At 49.4% G+C, this 25,569-nt stretch overlaps 1 protein-coding gene across 1 annotated transcript; it reads left to right on the forward strand.

Moving 5' to 3' along the window:
- The first annotated feature begins 1,163 nt into the window (after positions 1 to 1,163).
- On the forward strand, positions 1,164 to 25,556 carry LOC130393440 (PH domain leucine-rich repeat-containing protein phosphatase 1-like). The gene is made up of 18 exons (XM_056604121.1): positions 1,164 to 1,254; positions 1,687 to 3,445; positions 8,497 to 8,693; positions 9,940 to 10,065; positions 10,319 to 10,467; positions 13,725 to 13,871; positions 15,460 to 15,687; positions 16,243 to 16,445; positions 17,472 to 17,532; positions 17,823 to 17,918; positions 18,837 to 18,992; positions 19,221 to 19,421; positions 20,046 to 20,208; positions 20,380 to 20,510; positions 20,707 to 20,823; positions 21,296 to 21,490; positions 22,061 to 22,304; positions 22,792 to 25,556. The coding sequence occupies exons 2-18, from the start codon at positions 1,693 to 1,695 to the stop codon at positions 24,250 to 24,252; spliced, it is 5,628 nt and encodes a 1,875-aa protein (XP_056460096.1). The 5' UTR covers positions 1,164 to 1,254; positions 1,687 to 1,692; the 3' UTR covers positions 24,253 to 25,556.
- Positions 25,557 to 25,569: the final 13 nt, after the last annotated feature.

A 25,569-nucleotide genomic window follows, 5' to 3' on the forward strand; every position in this document is an offset into this window, starting at 1 on the left:
TGCGTCAGTCCCTGCTGTCTGCTCGCCTCATTCTTGGATAAATAAAGGTTTATTACTTTGTTATAGGACTATTTTATTTATGAGGAGAAACCATTCTGTTCTGTTTCATATGCGGAAAAAGTCTCAAATATCCACTATAAGAGGGCTGTACATTGTTTATTTGAGTGTTTCATAAAAGGAAAGAAGGGAGGTTATAATTTGAGCATTATTGTAGTATAGTAGTATGCATACATAGTATGCACTACGTTTACATCTACAGAATAGAATGTACTATTTGTGTGATCTATAATATTGTTCATTGTTCAATATTGATCTAATGTCCTAATAAATCAAATAAAGTGACGTGAAAGCACCCTGAACGACAAGGTACTTTTAGACAACACAGTTTACCCTGAAAATGTAATAATCCGTGGAAAAAGTAGAATATAATGTTGGTTCAGAGAAAAAACGTTCCCCTGTCAGTTTATACGATACCACAATGTGTTTACTAATTCGATACGCGTCTCTTTTTACCACTAGTTGCCTCAATACACTAGATGGCGCCACTTCGACGCGATCTGCCAATCCATCATAAACTAGATCCCACATCATCGTATGTAGGCAACAATACGCTACTCCGCATGAATCATTAAAATAGGAATAACAATGCAAAGAATCTGGGATAAATTAAGACTTCAATTTCAGATGTGCTAATGCATATCCGATGACCAAGCAAAGCCATACTCTGCCAATCAGTGAAATAGCAGATTCTCCAATTCATTCATATTCTTCCAGGGAACCAACGTTCGCCTATTGTAGCCGTGTGAACTTTGAACCAAGCAGATGTAACGCATCAACCTGACTCCGACTATTCTGACGTCCTTTTTAATCATTCCGGCTATCTGTACCGTCATAAACGCATGAATGAAGTAAAACAAGTAATCTATACACTGTCTGTGTAAAATAGCATCTAACCCTATTCTTATAATATCCGTCTGCCGATACATCCATGATGCAACCCTGTGGTTTTCAAACTAGTTTTAGCCTACTAATGTAGCCTACCGCCCTAAAATACGTTTTTTATAGGGGTACACACACCTTCTTTTGTGAAAAAATTAATTTGAACCTGAAACCACAATAGCTACGTCCATCCACTAGATGGCGCCAGTTGACGGGATTTGCCTTCTCTGGTATGCGACTACCAGCCGACTAGATGGAAAAATGAATACGTGACATTCCATCATACGACTCTCCAGCAAGAGTTTCACCGTAAACGTGAGTATACAGCACTTCTACTAAAATCTTTCAGCATGAACATCTCTACAAAACATCTGGGATACTAACTATCCCACATTGTTAGCTTTCGGTTGTGCTAATTCATATCCAATGAGACCACGCCCTGTCCAGACCAGAGTAGTATTGACCCGTCCTGTACACCGCTAGCACCACTAGCATTTATGCTGGACGCCACACACTTTGCACCATTTCCACCCTGTTAGTTGTCTTTAGACACTCTTAGCTGACAGGAATTTTCACAGGGAGGATGTAGTCAACTCTTTGAATGAAGTGCGGTGAGTTACTACAGCATGCTATTATAGGCGCGTAACCAGCGATACGGAGGGCTAAAGGCTAATGCTAACCCTGCTAGCCGTCACCTGCTGGCTGCTGTGTCGCTGCTAACTAACGGTGTGTTGATCGCTGTTACAGTGGACCATGATGGACAGTCCGAGGAACGTGATTATGAAGGACAAAGAGTCGGAGATGGACGCTTCTGGCATGTCGTCGTCGGCGACACAAGGAACCCGCGAGCCGAGCAGCGACGGTAACTCCGTGAAGCACCCCGGGCTGTCGTCGCTGTCACCCGGGAAGCTGAGACCAGGCAGCGGGGAGGACGACGGAGGAGAGTCCAAACTGTTCGCTAAAGGACTTGCAACGACGTCTCTACTTCAGATCGCTATAAGAAACGGTATTTATCAGAATCAAGTGGCCAATGCGTACGGTGGCATGGCTAAAAGTGTAAACATGCCCGCTGTCAAGTCGGGGGGGAATACCTACAGCAGCCTCGCATCGGGCAGCAGCAGTAGCAACGCAGCCGCCCCCCCGGTCAACCCTTTGCTGAACAGGAGACGGCGAAAGCACAAGCGTAACCTCTCCCTGGGCGCCCCGCCGACCGCCGGTCAGCCCGCGGTGGCTTCGGCGGAGACGGCGGCCACACCGACTCCTTCTAGCTCTCCGCTGAACACTCTCAGCCTTGACAGAAAGACCTTCCTACGGCAGAAGCAGTCCAAGCAGCTCCAGGTGTCAGACAAGGCATGGGTGAAAGCTGACCCACAGCGGGGTTGCGTCCACGTCCACGACTGGCTAACCCCCTCCTACCCGAGACCAGTGCTCTGCACGACAGACACCACGGCTAGAGAAATCTATACCCAACTGGAGGAAGGCAAAGCCGGGACGATAGTGCGGATGAAACGCAAAACAGGCGCACAGGTGGACTTGAACGGAAACTGCAACGACAGCAACCACGGACAGAGCGACGACAAGCAGAGTTCATGTGAAAGCTTAGACGTCAAAAAAACGCAGTATGTTTCAATCCCCAAGTCGGAGATTGAGCCCGAGTCCACCCTGGAAGTCACAGACCCGGCCCAGTGCTACCCAGACACCAAGTTCTCTTGCTGCCTGTTCTCTGACAGCATGCCCAGCGACCCCTCCTCCGAGGTGTACCTCAGCGACAGCCTCAGCCTGGGCATCGACACGGAGCCCATCGCCATTGACGACCGTTACGGGCTGTACTCGGGTTCCGACGTGGAGACCAGCAGCACCTGCGAGGACTTCAGCTCCTGTGGGCCCCACGGAAGCGAGCCTTGCGACTCCCTGGGTGAGGCCCCTGGGGGTGTGGGCAGCGACGCCCTGGGACCCGGCCCTTATGCCGACAGCCCCACGGAGGGTCCCGACCCGTTCGAGAGCTCTTCGGACGACGTAGAGACCACCTCGGCCTCGTCCCCCACGCGCCTGGGCAGCTGCGTGGGGGGGGGCCGGGGCACCACCTCGAACCCAGCAGGTGCTGCTGAAGACGGGCCGTCTGCGAGAACACTGGAGGACTACGCCGATGTTTCTTCTACCATCGGTGGAGGAGCGGAGAGCAGGCCCGACACCCCGGACTTCGGCACGCTCTCCTCCAAATGCAGCTCCAGCTCCCAGGCCCGGCCGCTAGGCAGCAGCGCCACTCCCCAGCCGGACCTGGAGCTTCTGGTGCAGGGCGCCGTGTGGCCCGAGTCCGTCGGACAGCCCCCTGCCCCGGGCATGTACATGCAGGTGCACGGGGGTTCAGTCTGGAGGCTGGAGGACGAGGAGAGGCCCCTGAAGATACTCAATGAGTACCTCACCAACCTGGGCTTCGAGGACCCGGCGCGCGTCCAGGAGGAGGGCATGAACCATGAGATTGGCTGCCTAATACGCTTTTACTTTGGTGAGTAGAAATCTCTTTCTTACATGCACAGTGTTCAGGGACACAGGATGTGTGTCCCTGAATCCTCCACTTGAGATGAATGAGAATGGGTGTGATGGTCATTTTTCATAACCCCGTTGTGTTGACGGTAATACAAGCTCCTCTGGGTTCAGATTAGTTCCAGGGAGGGCCAATAATAAGTACACATGAGGAGGATAATTATCATGCAGTCACCAGGTCCTAAGAACTCATGATGCACACACACACACACACACACACACACACACACACACACACACACACACACACACACACACACACACACACACACACACACACACACACACACACACACACACACACACACACACACACACACACACACACACCGCTCATACACGCACGCACACACACACACGCTCATACACACACACACACACACACACCGCTCATACACATTACCATTATGTACATACACACTTCTATGAAAACAGACGCTACCCCCAAGAGTCTGTCATCTATGGGTTTTTCACAGTATGCAGGAAACTTTAGGCTTTATTATTCCTGTATTACCTACTGGCTGTTTCTAAAGCTTGGCCTTGGCCTGTCTCTGTTCTCTCTTTTGTTTTTGTTTTTGTTATTACCATGATTCACTGTTTCCCCCCAGATCCACCACACCTAGCCCAATTTAATCATAGCCATATCAAACGTAAAACCACGAAAAGGCAGATGTAACCATTTCATCCTTTTAACATTATTATTCTAAATGGAACACCCAAACGTGCTTATTTCCTTAAAACATATAATTTATTTATGCTTCATGGGAAATAACCACCAGATAAGTCTACACACACGCACAGAAACACACCCCTCTCTGCTCATTCATGGGAGCTCCCATTGTGTTGGGTCAGTGGTTCTGTGATGAATGGTCCTGCTGGAACAATGTCAATGTTGTGGTCCCCGGGAGCCTCTCCCCGCCCTGACCGTTCCCCGACACAGGTAGACCCATCTGGAGGTAGCAAGCGGCCTCGCACTGCCCTTCCCACAGAGCAGCGCGTTGAAAGCCCTAGGATGTTATCGTTGTTGTTGTTATAGATGTGCTGTGTTTTCAAAGATGGTTAATGCTTGTTGTTATTGGTGCTGTTCTGGCCGTAGACAAACAGACTTAGGCCAGGGTAAGAGGATGTCGCCGCTGGGGTGTCACTTGGGATTAAAACCCCTGGGAATTATCTTTGACAATTTTTTCACAACAACAAAGCCAGTGTGACAACGAGTTATAGATAACAATGCATGTTATTTATTTACTGATAGACAAAAAGCGTATAGCATACTAATAATATGCTATTTGCTTCTCCAAATACCTTTTCCGGGTTTTTAATAATTCTGCTTCGTGTAAAATGGAGTAAGTATTGTAAAAACTTGACACTACTATTAATACTACTACGCAAGTGTATTGGCACATACAACGTGGTACCCACACCACTCCACCTACATGCAAGAACATTTTAACACCATGACCAGCTTGGTATGCCCTTCCCTACTGTAAACAGCCTATCTATCTATCAACAGTCAACACTCAGAAATCTAAATAGATAGATCCAAGGGAAGATATCAGCATTAGCATATTAATAGGATTCAAAATGATTACCACACAAGCCTTGCATGTTTATTCTGTGGCTAAGCAATTCTATACAATTTAATAAATTATTTATCATAATGACTGGATCAAACATCTATTTCAAGCAAGGCAGCTCCACCATTAACTCAACATTACCTCTAGGAGCAAGCGATAAATCACCCATTAATATTGTGTCATTATTTATATTGGGACAACCAGTAACTTTTTCTCTGAAATGACCAAAGCTTCAAACTGGCATGGATGTAGATGTTTAACCTGAGACTGAGTCAGCAGCATGCCCTATGTCTATGAGCGTGTATTGGTGCACACACACACACACACACACACACACACACTGTCTCCCTCACACGTGCAAAGTGCTGACAGCGGAGGACCGGCGACCTCAGAGGAACTCAGGTTTCACCTCCTCTGTAATTCTGATGAACCAGAGACGAGAGGAGAAGCAGGAGCAGACTCTTCTCCACTGTTCTGCTCCTCTCTGCTCCTCAAGGTCACCAGCAGCTTGTTACCTTCCTCCGGTTCCTTAAACTACATCCCCTCAGCCGAGCGTGGGCGTGGGGCTAACATACCCTATTAGCCGTTGGTGTGCTGCTGCGTGTGCATGCCGCGGTCGCTCAGCAGCTGTAACCGCGGCCAGGGCTGTGGTTTCGGAGCAGAGCCCAAAATGAAAAAGCGGAAACGGAGAATAGGCTGTGTTTTTATATGGCACGCTACATGCACCAATACAATTCGAGAGTCAGCAGCCATCTTTGGGGAATCGCAGGTTGGGCGGGAGCATTCTGGAGGCGGGGTTACTTCCGATGCAATCTCTGGATCATCCGGAGTTCTAACCAAACAAAAGACGGTCACTAACCTCCATGAAATTGTGTGTCTGTATGGGTCAATGTTGTGTGTAAAATGTGAAGCGCTTTTAATGGCTAGGTAAATGCAGGCCATCTTATTGTTTGCAGTCAATCCTGCTTATTGGCAAATAGCGGAGTGGGCGTCGCCTTGCGGCATGTCAAGGACAAGAGAGAGTGGCCGGAAGGGCTATTTTAAACAACCGGTAGGAAATGGTCATTGGGAGACAGGATGTCGAGTCATGGCAGCAGATCTGGAGGCCAGGGGTCGTGTATGGCATGTGTATAGTAGCGCTTACAGCTGTCTTGTGTCTGTTCTGAACCACCCAGGGAAATGGTGGCGGGGGAGGCAGGATCCATATTACCCTCCGTTGTTTAGATTGGACCAGACGTAGTGGACCTTGGTAGGAGAGCGATGGCCCTGTGTGCCATTTCAGGAGCATTGTTGTGGGAAACACCTTTCACTACGTCTTGTATTGGCATTCTGTTGAGTTCTGTGCCTGTTTGGAGGAGGTTTTCTGCTGCTGGAAGTTATTTAGGGAGTGTCAGTGTCAGCTAGTCAAGTGGTCTGCTTAAGTTATTTTACGTATTTTCTATATATTATTTTTAGATAGTCATGATTGCTTTTCTTATGTTCACAGAGAGGTGACTGGTACTGTACCACCAAAAGATAATGCTTTTTAGATTAAATTCAAAGCAGCCTTATTGGCATGCAAAATGAACCTCCAAAAATCGACAGCGGTAAAAGAAAAACATAAAAAAAAGCCTACTGCCTACTAGTAAAATATAGTTAAATATAAAACACAAGAGACAAAAAGCACTAGCAAATGGTGAAATGAAGGACTCATGGCCCGGAGAAGGGAACAGAGTGGGAGAAGGATCTGAACAATCACGGTCCGGGGCACTGAGTGCTCAGAGTGTACCAAGAGCTGAGGACAAGTGAGGACAGCGGAGGAGAATATGCTAATGAGGACCCAACACTGTGAGGGCCCTTTGTGCGCCGCTGACGCCACACGCACCCTCTTCACGAGGAGGAGGGCCTTCGCATCGCGAGGTGCCGGTAGCTCGGTTTCGCTCGCTAATGTGTGCGTCTGGCCTCCTGTCATACATGCTCTGGGAGGACGGACGATGAACTAATTGATATGAAGAGTTAATTATCTTCACTGGTGAGCCCCGTGGCAGCCTCAGGCCCGGGATAGAGGAGGAGGAGGAGGAGGAGGAGGCAGCGAAGAGCTGGCCGTCGGTCTCGTAAGGCGTTGCGTAACGACAAGCTAATCTGATCCGAGATCCTTTCAACTGGCTCAGAATGTTCCTCGTCTACTCCCGCCGTGGGAGTAGACGAGGAAAGTGGCGTGTTTATGCTTAGCCCGCTTAGACCTGCTGAGAGCAGCAGGAGAACAAAGGGACCCAGAGTTATTTCATTTGTTTGGATTTAAGCTTTTAGCCACCCAGCGTGGGCTGACTGCGCTCTCTTTCAAGGGCGACCTATGTATTTAGCGACTATCCTACAGAACTTGTTGAAGTGATTCTCCTTTAGATTCACATCATTAAGGAGCAAGTAGTTAGTGCATCTTGCTACTTGGGTAATCTGCTTGCTGTATACCACCAAGTACACTATTCCCAGCACTATTACGTGCCAAGCACCCTCAATCACCAAGCCATCTACAAACCAAGCACCCTAATAGGGAGAGCAACATTACAAGTACCCTACCATGCACGTTTTGAAGGTAGGAGGAAACCTATACTGACAATTAGGATTGGGCGATATTGCCTGGTCCGTTTATTCTCTCTATATATTCTTATTGCCTGGTAACAATTTATTTACTTCTCCTTCCTGTAATACATCACTTAAAACACATAAGGATATACATATGACCAAAATCCGAGCATGATTCTAGTTTTAGTCCTATCCTGATACATATTTAATGATATATCACCCAGTCCTAAAATGAACATTTTTCGGCCTCAGTAATGCCCCAGGCGTATTTGAAACTCGGACCTTGTGTGATGAATCTCTCCCTTTCTTTGGCTCTTTCTCTCTCTGTCTCTCACTCTCTGACTCCCTGGTTACACTGTGTTTACAGCCAAGCCCGCCATGCTGCGCGTAGCCAGCGAGGGGTTAATAAAACAAATCACGCCCCGCTGACTACACACCCTCATTCACTCTCCCTGTGAGCCCTCTGGCTGTTAGGGCTCACTTATATAACCACTGCGCTGGGAGAGAAGAGGGAAGTGTGTGTTTGTGTGTTCATGTGTCTGTCCTTTTATTCCAAAAAGGTGGACATCCATTCTGAAGCGCCTATAAATAACTTCCTGTACGATGCAAAAAGACCATTGTTAAAATGAAGTCTCTGTTCCTGTCGGCCAACAATAAACGTCTTGATTTATTCCTGAGTTACACACGCACTCTTCTCTCCCTTTCTCTCTCTATCTCTCCCTGTCCTCACTGTCTCCTCACCTCTCTATTTTTCTTGTCTTGTTTCTTGTCTCTCTCCCCTCTCTCTCAATTCAATACACGTTAGCATAACTTTACTGATGGTACATAAACATTTACAATAACAAAGCAGTTAAACATCTACCCCCTCTCCCCCCAGGTAAGCCACGGAGCGTGGGCGGTTGGGAGCGAGTGCAGCTCTCAGGGGTCTTCAACGTGAGGAAGGGGAAGCTGGCGCTTCCGGTGAACCGTTGGTCCAAGCGGCAGGTCATCCTGAGTGGCACCTGCCTCATCGTCTCCTCCGTCAAGCATGCACACACTGGCAAGATGCACATCCTGCCTCTGATTGGTGGAAAGGTGCGTGTGATAGTCAGCATTTCTGGGACAGAGCGGGAACCACGACAGGGGAAGAGATGGGGCCACCCACTATGGAAGGGTGACTTTTCATTACTCTGACGAGAAAAAGAGTTTCCATAGATTTATTTTATCTTATTTTATAGTTTTCCTTTTATCGTTTCTTTCATTGGAAATAGTTGAACCGAAAATGTTTACACATTATTAATGATGTATATTATTTATACTAGCATATAAATCGTGTATGCATGACAATCATTATTAGAACAAGGAATATGATGTGGAGAGCATGCATATGCTAGTGTCCTAGCATAAGAATGACGAAAAGTTTTCATTCGAAACATTCAAGTTCCTAATGAACTTGCATGAATAAGGCTTTGAAAACAAGTAGAGGGCTGGCTCAATCCGAGGATTTTTTTTTTTCTTCTTACATCTGACATCCAAAATTAAACCGTAGAAGGCGACAATGTTTTTCTCCCAGACAAACGTACCATCTGTCTTCCTTTGCTGTCTGCAAATAGAAACCCGCCTTCGGTACTATAGGTTACCGTGTGTGTGTGTGTGTGTGTGTGTGTGTGTGTGTGTGTGTGTGTGTGTGTGTGTGTGTGTGTGTGTGTGTGTGTGTGTGTGTGTGTGTGTGTGTGTGTGTGTGTGTGTGTGTGTGTGTGTGTGTGTGTGTGTGTGATTATGTTTGAGGAGAGGTCTGACAGGCTCTCCTTTGGTTTGCCATCAGAAGAGTTGCTTCATTTGAGGATAGGCTTGACAGGTGGATGTTTAGTGTGTGTGTGTGTCTTGTGATCCGATAAAAAGCTGCTTTTGACAGATTTAATGGGTTGATGTTCTTGTATCTGATGAGAAAGGTGTCTTCAAACATCGTTTTCCTTTCAATTCCTCACTGGCTGGCTGTTTTTGACAAGGAGTGGGTGGTGGAGGGAGAACGGGGGGGGGGGGGTATTTTATGCTTGTTATATCGTTGCTGTTCACTGTATAATTAAAGTTATTCTCAAACTGAAAGGAAAAGATTAATTTTTGTAGAAAAGTATACTTGTTTGAGGAGAGGTTTGACTAGCTGATGTTTTGTTTTCGATCAGAAAGGTATCTTCATTTGGGTTGTGTGTGTGTGTGTGTGTGTGTGTGTGTGTGTGTGTGTGTGTGTGTGTGTGTGTGTGTGTGTGTGTGTGTGTGTGTGTGTGTGTGTGTGTGTGTGTGTGTGTGTGTGTGTGTGTGTGTGTGTGCGTGCCCGCTCCAGGTGGAGGAGGTGCGGAGACACAGCCACTGCCTGGCGTTCAGCTCCGCCGGTCCCCAGAACCAGACCTACTACGTCAGTTACGACTCGTACACAGAACACCTCCGCTGGCACCGCAGCGCAGCCAAGGTACACATAAAAGACTTGTCCTTCCAATGATATATATGGCTGTGGATGATGTGTCAAACGCACACACTAAATATGCAAAGCGCTTTGAAAGATATTGAGAGGCGCTGCATAAAAGTGTGATTTATTATTCTCACATGGCATATATTACTATTTGCTCTGCATAATAAAGTCCTGCAATGTGTGTGTTTGTGTGTGTGTGTCCGTGTGTCCGTGTGTGTGTGTGTGTGTCCTTGTGTTTGTGTGTGTGCATCAGATTGCATCCCAGAGGGTGAGTTCAGTGGACCTGTCGTGCTGCAGCCTAGAGGAACTGCCCCCCGCTCTCTTCTACAGCCAGGACCTCACCCACCTCAACCTCAAACACAACTTCATGTCCCCTCACAGGGGCCTGGGGGCCCTCACCAGGTTAGTACTCTGCCCAGAGCCCCGGGTACCCCCTGGACCCTAGATCTACCCCTCACTCATAGCTCGCTCTCTTTCTCTCTCTCGCTCACACGCTGTTTACACTCTCAAACCTACTTGCAACAACCCCACACACAAATGCATACATTCTTCCCAGACCCTAGTCCTTGGTATTTGGGTTGACCTCTACCACACAGGCACAAACATTCTCTCTCTCTCTCACACACACACACGCCCACCCAGTGTTTACACAACAAGACATGTGTGTGCAGGGCCCCCAGCTTGATTTGTTAGTATGTTTCTCTGTAGCCCCTCCTCCTCCTATTTCTAATTGGACAGTCATGGTGTTGGAGTCAGAGGGCAATGCTGTTTTGCAGTACCAGCCCACATTACCTCACGGCTCTTTGGTAGCATCAGGAATTCATCCAAGATAACACAAGAGACACTATACCCCCCTCTCTCTTGTGTCAGGGGTCTCTTAGGACCAGGTAGGGGTTGGACAGTGAATACATTCAAGATAACACTAGATACACTTCTCTCTCTCTCTCTCTCTCTCTCTCTCTCTCTCTCTCTCTCTCTCTCTCTCTCTCTCTCTCTCTCTCTCTCTCTCTCTCTCTCTCTCTCTCTCTCTCTCTCTCTCTCTCTCTCTCTCTCTCTCTCTCTCTCTCTCTCTCTCTCTCTCTCTCTCTCTCTCTCTCTCTCTCTCTCTCTCTCTCTCTCTCTCTCTCTCTCTCTCTCTCTTTTTTGTGTGTGTGTGTAAGGCGGTCTCTAAGGACCAGATAGGGGTTAGTGAATTCCTCCCAGATAACACTAGAGACACTAATCAGCCCTCTCTCTATGGTAGAACACCCTACAGTTTGTTCTGGCTTTGGCGATACATGCTGCACCACAGGGTGAGAGAGATGCCACCTGTTAGCTTGTTGTTCAGCGGCTTGTCTGTTTGTAGCATGCTGCCTACGCTAAACGGTTGTCTTTTCTCCCTGGGATTTATCTCCCATATGGGGTTCCCGAGCACCAAGAATCCTATTATAAAGGGATGTGCCAGCCCAGAAGTTTTTTGTAACGGCAGTAAGTAGGAGGGATTAGAACTCGGCGGGAGTACTGACTGTTGGCAGCACAGTGCTTTACAGCACTCCTCTTTTAGTCCTGTCGAGGAGCTCAGAATGTTCTACAGTTGCATTTGAGTCAGGTTGGGGAGTACTGCTAGAAGACAGAGACAGGTTATTAAGGAGCAGGCATGGGTACAACTCCTCCTCTGCTACTATTGGGCTGGAGTTCAGCCACTAGCCCTGCCTTTAGTCCCACTGGCGGCTGCCTGTAGCCCCTTTGCTATTCCATGTATCTCTTAGCTGTTGTCCTCAGCCACTTTGCTGTTGTCTCAGGCCCTTAGCTGTTGTCTGTATTCCCTTAGCTGTTCTCTGTAGCTCCTTTGGTGGTTCTCTGCAGCCCCATGCGGTTTTGCTGTAGTCCCTTAGCTGCTGTCTGTAGCCCCCTTAGCGCTCGTTTGTAGCCCCCTTAGCGCTTGTCTGTAGCTCCTTAGCTCTTGTCTGTAGCCCCTTAGCGCTTGTCTGTAGCCCCCTTAGCGCTTGTCTGTAGCCCCTTTAGTGCTTGTCTGTAGCCCCTTAGCTCTTGTCTGTAGCCCCCTTAGCTCTTGTCTGTAGCCCCCTTAGCTCCTGTCAGTAGCCCCTTAGCTCCTGTCAGTAGCCCCTTAGCTCCTGTCAGTAGCCCATAGCTCTTGTCAGTAGCCCATAGCTCTTGTCAGTAGCCCATAGCTCTTGTCAGAAGCCCCTTAGCTCTTGTCAGAAGCCCCTTAGCTCTTGTCAGTAGCCCCTTAGCTCCTGTCAGTAGCCGCTTAGCTCCTGTTAGTAGCCCATAGCTGTTGTCAGTAGCCCCTTAGCTCCTGTCAGTAGCCCATAGCTGTTGTCAGTAGCCCCTTAGCTCCTGTCAGTAGCCCATAGCTGTTGTCAGTAGCCCCTTAGCTCCTGTCAGTAGCCCATAGCTGTTGTCTGAAGAGCCCCATAGCTGTGCCCGTTGCCCGATGGCAGTTGTCAGTAGCCCTCTGGTAGCTCCTTCCTATATCCTCTGTTTATTGCCCTCTTGGGTCCCTGGCCGCAGCCCAGAGCCTGGGGGGCTCTGTGCTGGGTGGGCGTGGGTGGTGGTGGGCTGCCCTGCTCCTGATGGGAGTGGAGATCCGCTCCCATTGTTCATATATAAACAGTCGCTTCCCAGAGCTCCGTTTCCAGGAATGCGTGTTGTTTTTCCGGCGGCGCGCTACCACGGCCCAGCGTCAGGACGGAGAGGTGGGGCCGGAACGGCCGGTCACCCCTTGGTCCTCCATCAAACACACTACAATGAGTTAAACACACAGACGCACACACACAAAGGCATGCAGGCAGTGGCACATACACACACAAACATGCATAGGCAAACACTTGCATAGTCATGCGTGGAATGCATGCTTCCACTACTTACCAAACCCTTCAACTTTTTGTAAACATGGTTCGTAAAGCAATATGCTTGTGTTATTTCCTAAACTCGCAAAGGCGTTCTCCACTGCTTATCAGATTGGCATGACGCAAATGTTTAGATAGTACATCTCTTGACAACCCTGACCTCTCCTGTCAGTTTCTACCTTTCCTTGGTCTCGCTCTTCTCTTTCTTTATTTTTGTCTCTGCCTGTCCCTGTCTGTGGCTGTCTTAACCATCATTTCATATTTCTTCCCTTCATATTGTATTGTGTTTCACCTCAAAATAACTGCCTCGATTCAAGTATGTCTCCAACTGTATTTTCTTCTGCGCTCTCTGTCATATATCTTTCGGAAACCTGAGTTTAACATCAGATTATCCAGTCATAAATCCTTTCTCTCGCTCCCTTTTTTACATCTCCCGCATGCCTCTTCCTTTAATTCTCTCTCTCTCCCGCTATATATCTGTCTTTCCTCTCACATCCATTGCCATATTCCTCTTCTGTTATCGTTGCCCTTCTCTTTCTCTCTGTCACCATATTCATCTATATCTCCCTCTTGCTTTCTCTCTCTTACTCTTATTAAATTCTACTCCCCTTGACTCCATCTCTTTTCCAATGTATATCTCTCTGTATCCCACCATTGCCTACTTCCTTCCTTCCCTCCTTCTCTCTATCTCTCTTCCTCCCCCTTCTCTCTGTCTGTCTCTTCCTTTCGCTTCTCTCTATCTTTCTACCACTGTATCTCCCCCTCTCACCTCCCTGCTCTCCCTTCTCCTCACCTCTCTCTCTCCAGGTTCTGTAAGCTGCGTAGCTTGACTCTGTCTAACAACAGGCTGTGTGAGTTCCCCGTGGCGCTGTGCGACATGTCCTCGCTGACGGAGATCAACCTATCGGGGAACTTCCTGACTTCCCTGCCGCCGGCAGCCGGGACCATGCACAAGTGAGTCGACCGTACGGCGGCCTCATCCCCCGTCATCACCCCCATCCTAAACACCAGCCCTGACATAAACCCCACCCACACTCATCCCTACCCTTCACCTTTGCCTCACCTTCCCCATCAGCCCAACCCTCAGCTTTGCCTCAACTTCACCTCAACCCCCCACCCACTTGCACCTTCACCCTTCAAAGTCACCCACGTCGTGAGGGCCCCCCCACCTCATCCTCTATCACCACCACCACCCCCCCACACATAAACCCTGTTCCCTCACCATTCCTCTATCTGCCACACTCACTTTCACCCCCACCCTCACCGCCCCCCTCAACTTCTCATGTCACAGTCGCTTTGCACTGGATCTGAGTGTTCACAACACAAGATGATCGGGTGGGAGCAACCTTGCAACCTGACAAACTCAGTTCAGTGTATCAGAGTTTGATACCGTGCAGTACTTATGTGCTCATGTGCTGGCATCAGCGACGTTTGTAACCCTCGTGAGTCACTGGGATGGGTTGGATGGGGCTGGTGGGGCATGGGGGGGGGACGCGTTCAGGCCAATCCTCTCTAATCCGGTTTGCTCGTAAAGGCGGATCGGACATCTCCAGGGTTCTCTACTTACGCATCCCCAATGACATTATCACCCACAGCAGTAGTAGTAGTGATCCTCTCTGCTATGAGACCCTAATCTCAATGCTACTGTCGCATCCGGAAGAACATTAAACTGCCCCTATTTTACCACCAGGTGACTTGTTGATTAGCGATCAATTGCTTACAAGCCATGTCAAATTAGACCATTGGTGACATCACACATGAGTGTAAATCGGAAATAGTTACTAATACAGAGCTCAGCAGAATCATCATAAAGCCTCTGCGCGTACCGACAACTGACAGAGCAGATTTCCATTCACAGAGGGGAGCGTTGCATCTTTAGGCGTATTAACACTCTGTTTGTCTCCTGGCTGTCGCTAAAAAGCTTCTCGGTAATAAAATCATAGAGTGAGTAAATTGGGAAGATAAACAGCAGGTCGAAGGTGTGTCTCTTGCGTTTCAATCACTGCCGATAAATGATCTGTGTTGGGGAGGAGTTGGCAGTCCACCAGTGGGCTGCACTGACACTGCAGTAGTTTTTCTTCCTCATAGTCATAGTGCAAAGTCATAGCTGGCGTGCCCTTGTCGGGAAGGGGATAGAGTGTTCTGACGTGATATCTGCATCCAACGGATAAATAAACACTTGCAAAGCAGTGTATCTGTGTTATTATAAAATGATAAGGAATTAAATTCTAATTAAAAGTTACTTTTATTAGAGCTATAGTAAGTATTACTTTAGTATATCTACTATCTATAACAGTGTGAGCAAAAGTGTTTTTCTATCAGGACAATATTGTTATTCTTATCGGCACTATGAAGATGGTTCTAATGTTTCATTAAAGTAATTAACCATGTATGAGATGGATCTGGTTGTACACACTCCAGAGGATGGAGGAAATCAATTAATTGTGACATAATTGAGTGTTCAAAAGAAATGCAACCCTAAACACCCAAAATGTACTCGAGATAAATCAGACCCCTAACTCTAACTGAACGTGTCCGCCAGCCTGCAGACTCTGCTCCTGGACGGGAACTGCCTGAGCTCCCTGCCTGTGGAGCTGGGCTCCCTGGAGGGTCTGGTCTACCTGGGCCTCTCCTTCAACCGCTTCCACTGCATCCCCCCGGTGCTGGAGAAGTTCAAGGGGCTGGAGCGGCTGTGCCTGGCCGGGAACAAGCTCTCCCTGCTGGACTTGTCTGCTCTGCAGTGGCTGCCCGCGCGACACGTCGACCTCAGGTACCACTTTGATTTGGCTCCTTCCATGGTTTACTTCCGCCATTAGCACGTTGCGGTGTAGCACCTTGGCACTGAAGTGAGTTTGATGTTTGATGTTTAGAGCCGTTTGACCTCGGGTCCGGCGGGAGATTCATGTTTGATGTCTAGAGCTATTTGAACTTGTGTCTGCTCTGAGGTTTGGTGACGCTTACCCCTGAATAAACATGAAACATCTTAAACTCTGCTGAAATGCTCAGGGGTATGTCTGGTTTACTCGAATGTGAAATATTTAACAGGAGCCTTGTTATTCACACCTATTATTGAAGCATTATGATCTACTATTCTCATGATGATTGATAGATAAGCATAATGCTATGATTAATAGCGAGTCATAATGAGAATAGTGCTGCTGCTCCTACCGCACTACTATTACTCATACTATTTCTATTACAACTGTAATTACTGGGATTTATCAATATTTCTCACCATATGTTGCGATCTATGTGATAACATCCACTACATGTATTCCTCCAGGTATAACTAAAGCTGTGTCTCTTGTGTTGGGCGGGGGTCCAGGTTGAACCGGCTGCAGAGCGTGGTGTTGGGGGAGGCGGGGGCGCTGGCCCACGTCACCCAGCTGGACGTGAGGGACGCCGGGCTGGAGGAGCTCGACCTCCGGCCCCTCTCCAGCCTGGAGCTCCTGCGCTGCGACCGCAACAGCCTGGCCCGGCTCAGGGTCAGCGGCCACGCCCTCAAGGCCCTGCACGCGGCCAACAATGGTACGTGGGCTGGGTACCTCAGCGGTCGGGGACGATTGGAAACTGGAGAGTTGCCGGTTGGATCCTTTGGTGTTTTTGGGCAAAATAAATCACTGATATACTTTATGAATAGAGTCCATTAGAACTTGCACATGAATAGTTGAAGAGCAGTACAATTATATTATGCATTTCATATTGGATCATTGAATCATTTCCGCTTGTCATGATGGGACAAAACCCTTAAGCCCAATTCAGACCAAAGATTCGCCTCGCAACGAGACTGTTTTGGAACATCGCAGGGGAAAAGTTGCAGCAGTGTGAACCTGTCGTTGCAGCGCGGCTGATGCCGTGGCAAGGAGTCGCCAGAGATTGAACATGTCAAAATCGCCAGGTCCAGTTTAAGAACACAACAACGTAGCTATTTCTCTTCAGCCAATCAGGACACGGCACAGAACAACTTGTACGCCTCGGCATTGCTCCGTCCCAGTCCCGTACTGTCCACAGTAGGCTAAACGTTATCTATAACCGTTGATATGGTTACATGCGGCCATTCCAACATGCCCCCGTGTGATGCTGATGCTGTAGCGGCTCTCAGCTGTGCCAGAGCGTTCACAGTTGCTAGGGAAACCACCTGACGTCGCCGCCCGGTGCAGCAGTGTGGACTGCCCCGCTTTTAGAACGTTGCAGCCCGACTCGGAGTTGCGAGTTGCAAGTCGTTGCGAGGCGAACCTTTGGTCTGAACTGGGCTTTAGCATTACCTGATCTGTATCTCTTTCAAACCAGAATAACAAAAAACAAACCTTGAGTTCTCCCATCAAAGCGAGTGCTTGACATTCTCTCAACATGTCATTGAGTTACAAATCTTCCATCCTGAAGAAACCCTCGCTCAGCACTTTAGCGAGCACAGCCCGCTGTGGATGAGTCACGCGTTTTATCTTTCTGTTGGCGCGTGCCATCTGGACCTATAAACCAGGGCTTTACACAGCCTAGCGCTATGCCTGGTGTGATCCGCATATGTCCCCCTAACTCCTGTATTCTGCTGGGCAGAGCTGAAGCAGCTGGAGGTGGAGCCCGTGCCAGAGAGCCTGACCGCTCTGGATCTCTCCCGGTATGACAACGCCCAGCTATTTATAATGACGACCTATTTACTGCAGACGCCCGCTTCTCCCTGCGCTACAAACTGCTGCCCTAACTCTTTGTGTCTGTGTGTTTGTTTGGGGACTGTGTGTTTGGGTTTGATCTTTTGTGTGTGTGTGTGTGTGTGTGTGTGTGTGTGTGTGTGTGTGTGTGTGTGTGTGTGTGTGTGTGTGTGTGTGTGTGTGTGTGTGTGTGTGTGTGTGTGTGTGTGTGTGTGTGGTGATCCATTCGGATATGTGTGTGTGTGCGTGTGTCTTCTAGGAACAAGCTTGACAGTATTCCTGGATGGGTGATTGGTTGCAGCAGACTGGAGGTGTTGGATATCAATCACAACTATGTCACCGAGCTGCCCTTACAGTAAGCTACATACATACACAAACAGACCCCAAAACAAACACACAGACCCCCAAACACTTACACACATGTCCTATACACAACATAAGAGGCAGATTCATAAATTAATTTCTTAAGTACTTGAAAAACCCAAGTGAGGACCTTGTGTGAATATGTACACCGTCTAGAGGGCATTTGTCCCAGCCAAGGGGTCGTGGGTTCGATCCCCGACCTCGCAATCTACCTGTACAAGAACAACCTGTACTTGAACAAGGTGCCCGGCCCCCACAGACAACCTTCACATTTTGTACTGTCTAAAGGGCTTGTACATCAGAATGCATCATGGGATGTCTTGTTGGCAATACTCTGGGATTAAATATTGCTACAAATCTCAAAATACCAAATAAAAGTCAACATACCATATTCTAGACTTCTTCATTTTTTTCTTTTGCCGAACTGTCAAATATTTAATCGTTTTTTTACGATTTAATTACCAGACAATGTCAAAAACACCATAACCACAAACATAACAATTAACCTTCCAATCCTTCTATGCTTTTAGAATGGTTGTTGTGATTTTACGTTGCATGTACAAGCCCTACTCCTAAGTTGTTTTAGCGGTCACACGCTGATTCTCTCTTTAAACGAAAGACACACAACACACATGTGTGATTAACGCCAGTGCGGGCGTTAATGTCCTAAGTGCTCGCTCCAAGTGTGCACGCCTGTCTCGCTTTCACTAATAAGCCTCAGCGGTGGGGGCCTGACACTTGATCCGCTCTGCTGCAGAGCTCGCCCTGAGGTGGCGTTGGTCTGGATGTGTTAATAGTACCACGGTGATATCTCTCTCATGGCATCGCCAGGTGTGCTTAGAGCGAGCCCTTAAAGGTTATTCCTCCCCCCCCAAACTCAACCCAATGCATTTTGTTTGTGTTCCCCAAGGTTCCTGTGCAGCAGCAGCCTGAGGAAGCTCCTGATTGGCTGGAACCGCCTGAGCTCGCTCGCCGATAGGCTGGAGCGATGCCAGCTGGAGGTGCTGGACGTGCAACACAACCAGCTCACAGGGCTCCCCCACAACCTGTTCATCAAAGCACTGAGGTTGACACACTTTCACCAGTCCCTTTCTTTCTCTTTTTGTTTGTTCCTCATTGCTTTCATTCTTTCTTTCTTCCTCTTCTTTCTCTTTCATTCTTTCTTTTCTACTTTCTTTTGTTAAATCATTCTTTCTTTCTTTGCCAAATTCTTTGTTCCTTTCTTTTCCCTTCATCCTCAATAAACACTTGTATTCCTGGCATTCTTTTTAACCTGGGTTGTCTTTCATAACAGCCTGCGGTACCTGAACGCATCAGCCAATAAGCTGGAGAGCGTCCCCCCGGCGACCCAATCAGAGGAGAGCCTAAGCACACTCCAGGAGCTCTACCTGACCAATAACAGCCTGACAGACAAGTGTGTGCCTTTGTTAGCGGGACACACCCACCTCAGGGTGCTCCATCTCGCTTTCAACCTGCTGCAAACCTTCGCTGCCAGGTAAAACGCTGCACCTCGACCTGATCCCTTCCGTTTCCCTCTGGGGATACATAAAGTACTCAATCTATCAGTCTATGTATTGATCCATCTTCAACATGAGCGAATAGATGTTAAGCTACATAAGGAAAGAAATCAATTGGGAGTTTTCAAAATACGCCAGTTGTACTCCTTGACAAAGTTTATAATTAGAGGTGAGAATCTGTCATTGTCTCGTTTGTATCGATTCACGTTGTACAGCAAAATGTTGTTCTTCATTTTGATGGAAGGAATTACGGTCAACATGGGAAAACTAAATTCTATTTTGTCTCACTTTTCCATGCTGGGGTACATTTTCAGCTTATGTGATGAATAATACTTAATGAACATGAACACACTTAATTAATACCTATTGTGTCCCGTTTCCTATCATTACCATCATAATTAGTTCCTCCGTGTCTCCCAGCCCTAGTATCACGGACTTAATTACATTTAATGTGATAACCTAACCATGCAACCCTCTTCTCCCGCCCGGCCCACTCCTTCATCCCCTTCTCTCTCCACCTCCTCGTGCTCCCGTTCCTCCTCCTTTCCACCCTCCTCCTCTCCCCTTCCTCCACCACACCCTCCCTGCCCTTCCTCCTGCAGTAAGCTGGCGGGCCTGGAGCAGCTGGAGGAGCTGGAGCTGAGTGGGAACCGCCTGCGCGCCGTCCCCACCACCATCCTGAGCTGCAGGCGTCTCCACACGCTGGCCGCTCACTCCAACTGCATCACCGTCTTCCCCGAGGTCCTCCAGCTCCCCGAGATCAAGGTACCCCAGGCCTCCTACACGCACAGGGACGTCAACACCCGTCACCCAGCCACACCCAAACAACGCACACTCTGTCTCTTTCTCTTCCCTTCTGTCTCTTATCGTTCTAGCGACATGAGCTGCAATAAGCTCACGGATGTCTTTTGTCCCTCTGTCCCTCTCCCCCGGCAGTGTGTGGATGTGAGCTGTAATGAGATAACGGAGGTCTCCCTACCGGAGAGTCTGCCTGCTAAGCTGCAGGAGCTGGACCTGACGGGGAACCCCAGGCTCACCCTGGACCACAAGAGCCTGGAGCTGCTCAAGTAGGCACTCACGCGCGTGCGCGCGCAGCCGCGCACACATACACACAAACACAAACACACACAAGCAATAAACTCACAAGCTATTGTGCACATAACGTGTAATAAAATGAGTTTTAACATACAATAAATAACAACTCCCTCTGCTATTCCTTCTCCCTCTCCCCCCTCCCTCTCCCCCCTCCCTCTCTCCCCTCAGTAATATCAGGTGCTTCAGGGTGGACCCCAGCCCGTCTGCCCCAGGGGCCAGCGAGGGGCCCGGGGTCCCTGCTGTCTGGAGCCACGGCTACACAGAGGCCTCGGGAGTCAAGAACAAGTCAGTGAAACGTCTTTATGTTACATTACAGTCGTTTTTATTAATTTACTCTCTTATACTAAGAATGGGTGTAGGGGATCTTTCTATGAAGTGAACTGTTCCAATTCTGTCTGTTTTGAAATTGCGGTGCTCGCTTTTTTGTAGTATAAACACAAAGTTGAGCTTAAAGGTGACGTATTATACATCACAAGTAGGTGAGACACCCACTTGTGGTGTTAGAAGAGGCAGATTTTCCAAACTGCTTGTAACAGCTCATCACACTCACACCTGGTGGTATAATATGTCACCTTTAACCTTGCTTAAACCCTGGCGTTTATCGTCTCAAAGGATTTTGGTTCACTGGTTTCTGAGCTGCTAGGCTGTGTGTTTGTCTGTGAGCTAACAGGCTGCGTGACTGTTTGTTTGCAGATTGACAGTTTATTTGTGTGCTTACATGGTGTGCGTGTGTCTGTGTGTGTGTTTTGATTGATAGGCTTTGTGTAGCGGCCCTCGCGCTGGACAGTTTCTGCGGGAGCCGCGAGGCGCTGTACGGTGTGTTCGACGGCGAGAGGAACGTTGAAGTGCCTTACCTGCTGCAGTGCACCATGGGAGATGTGCTGGCTGAGGAACTCCACAAGAGCCAAAGACGAGAGAACTACATGACCAACACCTTTCTCACCATGCAGAGGTACACGCCTGCTGCAGTGGTACCCCTCATTCACACCGAATGCAGTGTAGAAGCCATACGTGATAATCGACATGTCGATTCACAAAAGGCTCATGACGCAAGAATCAAAGACGTTTTTTATGATGTATCCTGGCTGAGTGTGTGAACTGGAGTGAATTCCCGAAGCTTCGATGAGCGCGATGCATAACCCCCCTCCTAGATTAACATTTAAGTGTCTGCTTTATGACTAAAGAAATGTTGTAAGCGGCCTTGAATTACATGTCCAGACATCCTTTCTTGTTTGTTTGCGTGCCTCTTTTAATTGTTTCTGTTTGTTTGGTGTACTTCTGTGTGTTGCTCCATAACGCGTTATGTGCGTGTGTATTTCCTGTATGTAACCGCGTGTTGTTGTGTGTGATGTGTACGTCGCTCTGTTATTGTGTGTGTGTGTGTGTGTGTGTGTGACTGTGTGTGTGTGTGTGATGTGTATGTCAACGTGTGTTGTGTGTACGTTGCTCTGTGTTATTGTGTGTCTCTACATGTGTGTGACATGTCATGTCCCCCCCCGTCCCCGTCCCCCCCCCCGCGCAGGAAACTGGGAACAGCGGGCCAGCGTCTTGGCGGCTCTGCGGCGCTGTGTCACATCCGCCACGAGGCCCCGCCCCTCTCGGAGCGCGGCTCCGGGGGCTGCCTCACCCTGACGGCGGCCAACGTGGGGAAGTGCTGCGCCGTGCTGTGTCGCGCCGGGCGTGCCCTCCCGCTGTCCGTCACGCACAGCGTCCGCGAGGAGGAGGAGCTACGCCGCGTGCGCACGCACAACGCCATCGTCACCGAGGTACAGGACACCGGTCGGGGCTGGGTCGACGCTGTAAACTCTTATTGATCTTATTGAATGATCGGGTTAGGGTAGAGTCTGGGTTGAGTAGTAAAATAAGGAATCGATGCTTCAAGAGTATAATTCGAATATAGTGGTATGCTGAAGGAGTAAAATATTATATTATGACCGCAAAGATTGGTTGTTCAACTGATTAGTCGAGCCACAGAAAATTCAATAAATGTATTGATATTCGATAAATATTTTATAAATCAGTAATTAAAAACTGTTGTTGCTTAATGTTGCAGTTTAAATATTTGGTTCATTGGTCATTTTAAAAAGAATATTTGGTGAAATGATATAGTGCAACGTATGAGGTCCGAGAGAGAGAAATGTTGTCCAAGATTTGCTGAATATCATCATGCACCTACATGAGGTGAGCGCTCGCTCTCGCGGAGGTCCGTAGTGTGAATCCTCCTTGTGCCCCCCCCCCCGCCCCCGCCCGCAGGACAACAAGGTGAACGGCGTGACCGACTCCACCCGCATCATGGGCTACTCCTTCCTGTGCCCTGCCGTGACGCCGCGGCCCCACGTCTCCACGGTGACGCTCACGCCGCACGACGAGTTCTTCCTGCTGGGCAGCCGCGGCCTGTGGGACACGCTGTCGCCCAGCGAGGCGGTGGAGGCGGTGCGCAGCGTGCCCGACTCCCTCGCCGCCGCCAAGAAGCTGGTGACGCTGGCGCAGAGCTACGGCTGCCCGCTGAGCGCCAGCGCCGTGGTGGTCCAGCTCAGCATCACCGACGACTGCTGCGGCTTCTGCGAGCCCCCGCCGCCTCCGCCGGGCAGCCCCGGTCTGGGCACGCACGGCGCGCTCCACCACCACCACCACCACCACCCCCAGCAGCAGCACCACCCCCACCACCACCACCCGTACCCGCCCGGCGAGGGGTCCCTGGCCCTCCTGCCGCCGGCCCCGGCGCCCTCGTCCGGCACGGTGAGCGAGCTGAGCAGCGAGTTCAGCACCTCGGAGATGAGCAGCGAGGTGGGCTCCACCGCCTCCTCGGAGGACCCTCCCCCGGGCACGCCCCACACCCCGCTGGCGGGGGGAGGAGGAGGAGGAGGCGGGGCGTCTTCGGGGCGGAGCCGTGGCGTGCGTGGCGGCGGCGGCGGCGCAGACTTCCAGAGGCAGTACTCCGGGGCGCTGTCGGACAACGGGCTGGACAGCGAGGACGAGGAGCCCATCGCCGGCGTGTTCTCCAACGGCAGCCTTGTGGAGGTGGAGGCGGACGTGCACCGCCTGCACAGCTGGGAGCACGCCGCCGCCGCGCGGTCCGCCGCGCTCACACCCGCCGCCGCTGCGCACCCCCAGAGCTCCGCCCCGGGGCTGTCCTCCGCCCCGGGGCTGACCTCCGCCCCGGCTTCCCCGTCACCCTCTCCCTCTCTGGCGCCGCCGCCGCCGCCTCAACCCGAGTCGACCCCCGTCCCCACTCCCCCTCCTCCCCCTCCCCCCTTCTGCCCCGGGGCCGAGGGGGCATTGTCGGGCACACTGGGTCGCAGGCCACGCCCCAACGGCTCGGTGGCGTGCCAGGGGCGGAGCCAAGATCTGATAGAGGTGGCGGCGGACGCTCCCGCCAAGAAGGGCGGGTATTTCAACGCCCCGGCCCAACCGGACCCCGATGACCAGCTCATCATCCCCCCAGAGCTGGAGGAGGAGGTCCGGCAGATTATCCAGCAACAACAACAACAGCAGCAGCAGCAGCAACAACAACAGCAGCAGCAGCAGCAGCAACAACAGCAGCAGCAGCAGCAACAACAACAGCAGCAGCAGCAGCAACAACAGCAGCAGCAACAGCAGCAGCAGCAACAACAGCAGCAACAACAACAACAACTTCAGCTGCAGCAGCAGAATCACCCACAACAAGCACACAGCTTCCAGAAGCCCGCTGACTACTTTGTCACGCCACTCTGACTGGCCAGACCCTCTTCCCCAGGAAGCCTCTACTGTTGGATCGGACGGAACACACCCCCTCTCCAGAAGCCCCTGCCATCCCAAAAACTAGCCCCACCCTTTAACTGAAGCCTATCCTCCTCCATCGGACTGACTATGCCCACTACCCCAGGAGTCCCATCCCCTCCCTCTTCACAGGACACACCCCTTTCCCTAGAAGCCCCTCCCCCCTTGCCAGCAGAGTGCTGTGGCCACGCCTCCCATGTGCCTCCCGTTAGGGGTTAAGCTAGTGCTAACTCTCCAGCGTCAGGAAACACCATGCAATTTTATATCCCCTTTTCCTGCATTAATACTCACTTATTATAAGGTTAACTTAATGTCATTATTATTATTATTTTTTTTTATCATATTGGATGAATGAAGCACTAGTTTGAAAGCTTTTTACCAGTTTCTTCTATTTGAGGCTAAAGGGTTAAATGGTACGGTTGGACGTGGACCACACTGTTGTTCCCAAGCGCTGGGCGGACATTTTGTTAAGTTGCGGAGGACAGCCTTTTGAGGTGGTCAAGAGTTAGTAAAAAGAGATCAAAAGATACTTAGACTAACTCCTAGGAGTTGATATACTCACGAGTGACCTAGTCACTGAAGTGTTAACTAATATTCTCTGAGAGAAAAGCTGATTATTTTAGGTGAAGTATCAAAGGCGGTTTGGGGAGATGTTACTAAGCATTAACTGCTGAATGAATGTTTTAGTTTTGTTTTTGGAGCAGTGTTACGCAGACTTTGTGAAACATGGAGACAGAAAAAACCCGCACAAGAAGAGAGCTACTTTTGCTAGATAATAAATCTATGTTTTCAAATAAACTAAATACGTTTTTTTTTATCTGTGTTTGAAGTGTTTCGCACCATACACTAAGGAGGCACTCATGCTCATCGAGCAAGTAAACCATGATGTCACTTTTTCCTCACATTCATCATTTCAGAAGAACTTGCGGTGTCAGTGGTGGTGATGTCATCTTAAGCTCGGTGACTGGCATACCTTGAACGTGGAACACAGGCGCCCCCTGTAGGCTAAAGTAGGAGTGACCTTACTCGCGGAAGGTGGAGTTTGTTTGTTTAGCCTATCACGATTATATACTCAAGAGTTCAAGTGTATTTGTATAGACCATTATCAGATTAAATACTGAAAGATGAAGTTTATTTGTAAGGCCTGTTATCAAGAGTCAAGTTTATTTTAACCCTCTATCAGTTAAAATGTAAATGTGACAGCTTATGAAACAGGCTTTATTTATGGCCTGTATTTTTAAGGGAAGTTTTCTCTGACGAGATGTATGTAAA

This window comes from Gadus chalcogrammus, chromosome 12 (assembly GCF_026213295.1).
Source record: "Gadus chalcogrammus isolate NIFS_2021 chromosome 12, NIFS_Gcha_1.0, whole genome shotgun sequence".
Classification (NCBI taxonomy): Eukaryota; Metazoa; Chordata; class Actinopteri; order Gadiformes; family Gadidae; genus Gadus; species Gadus chalcogrammus.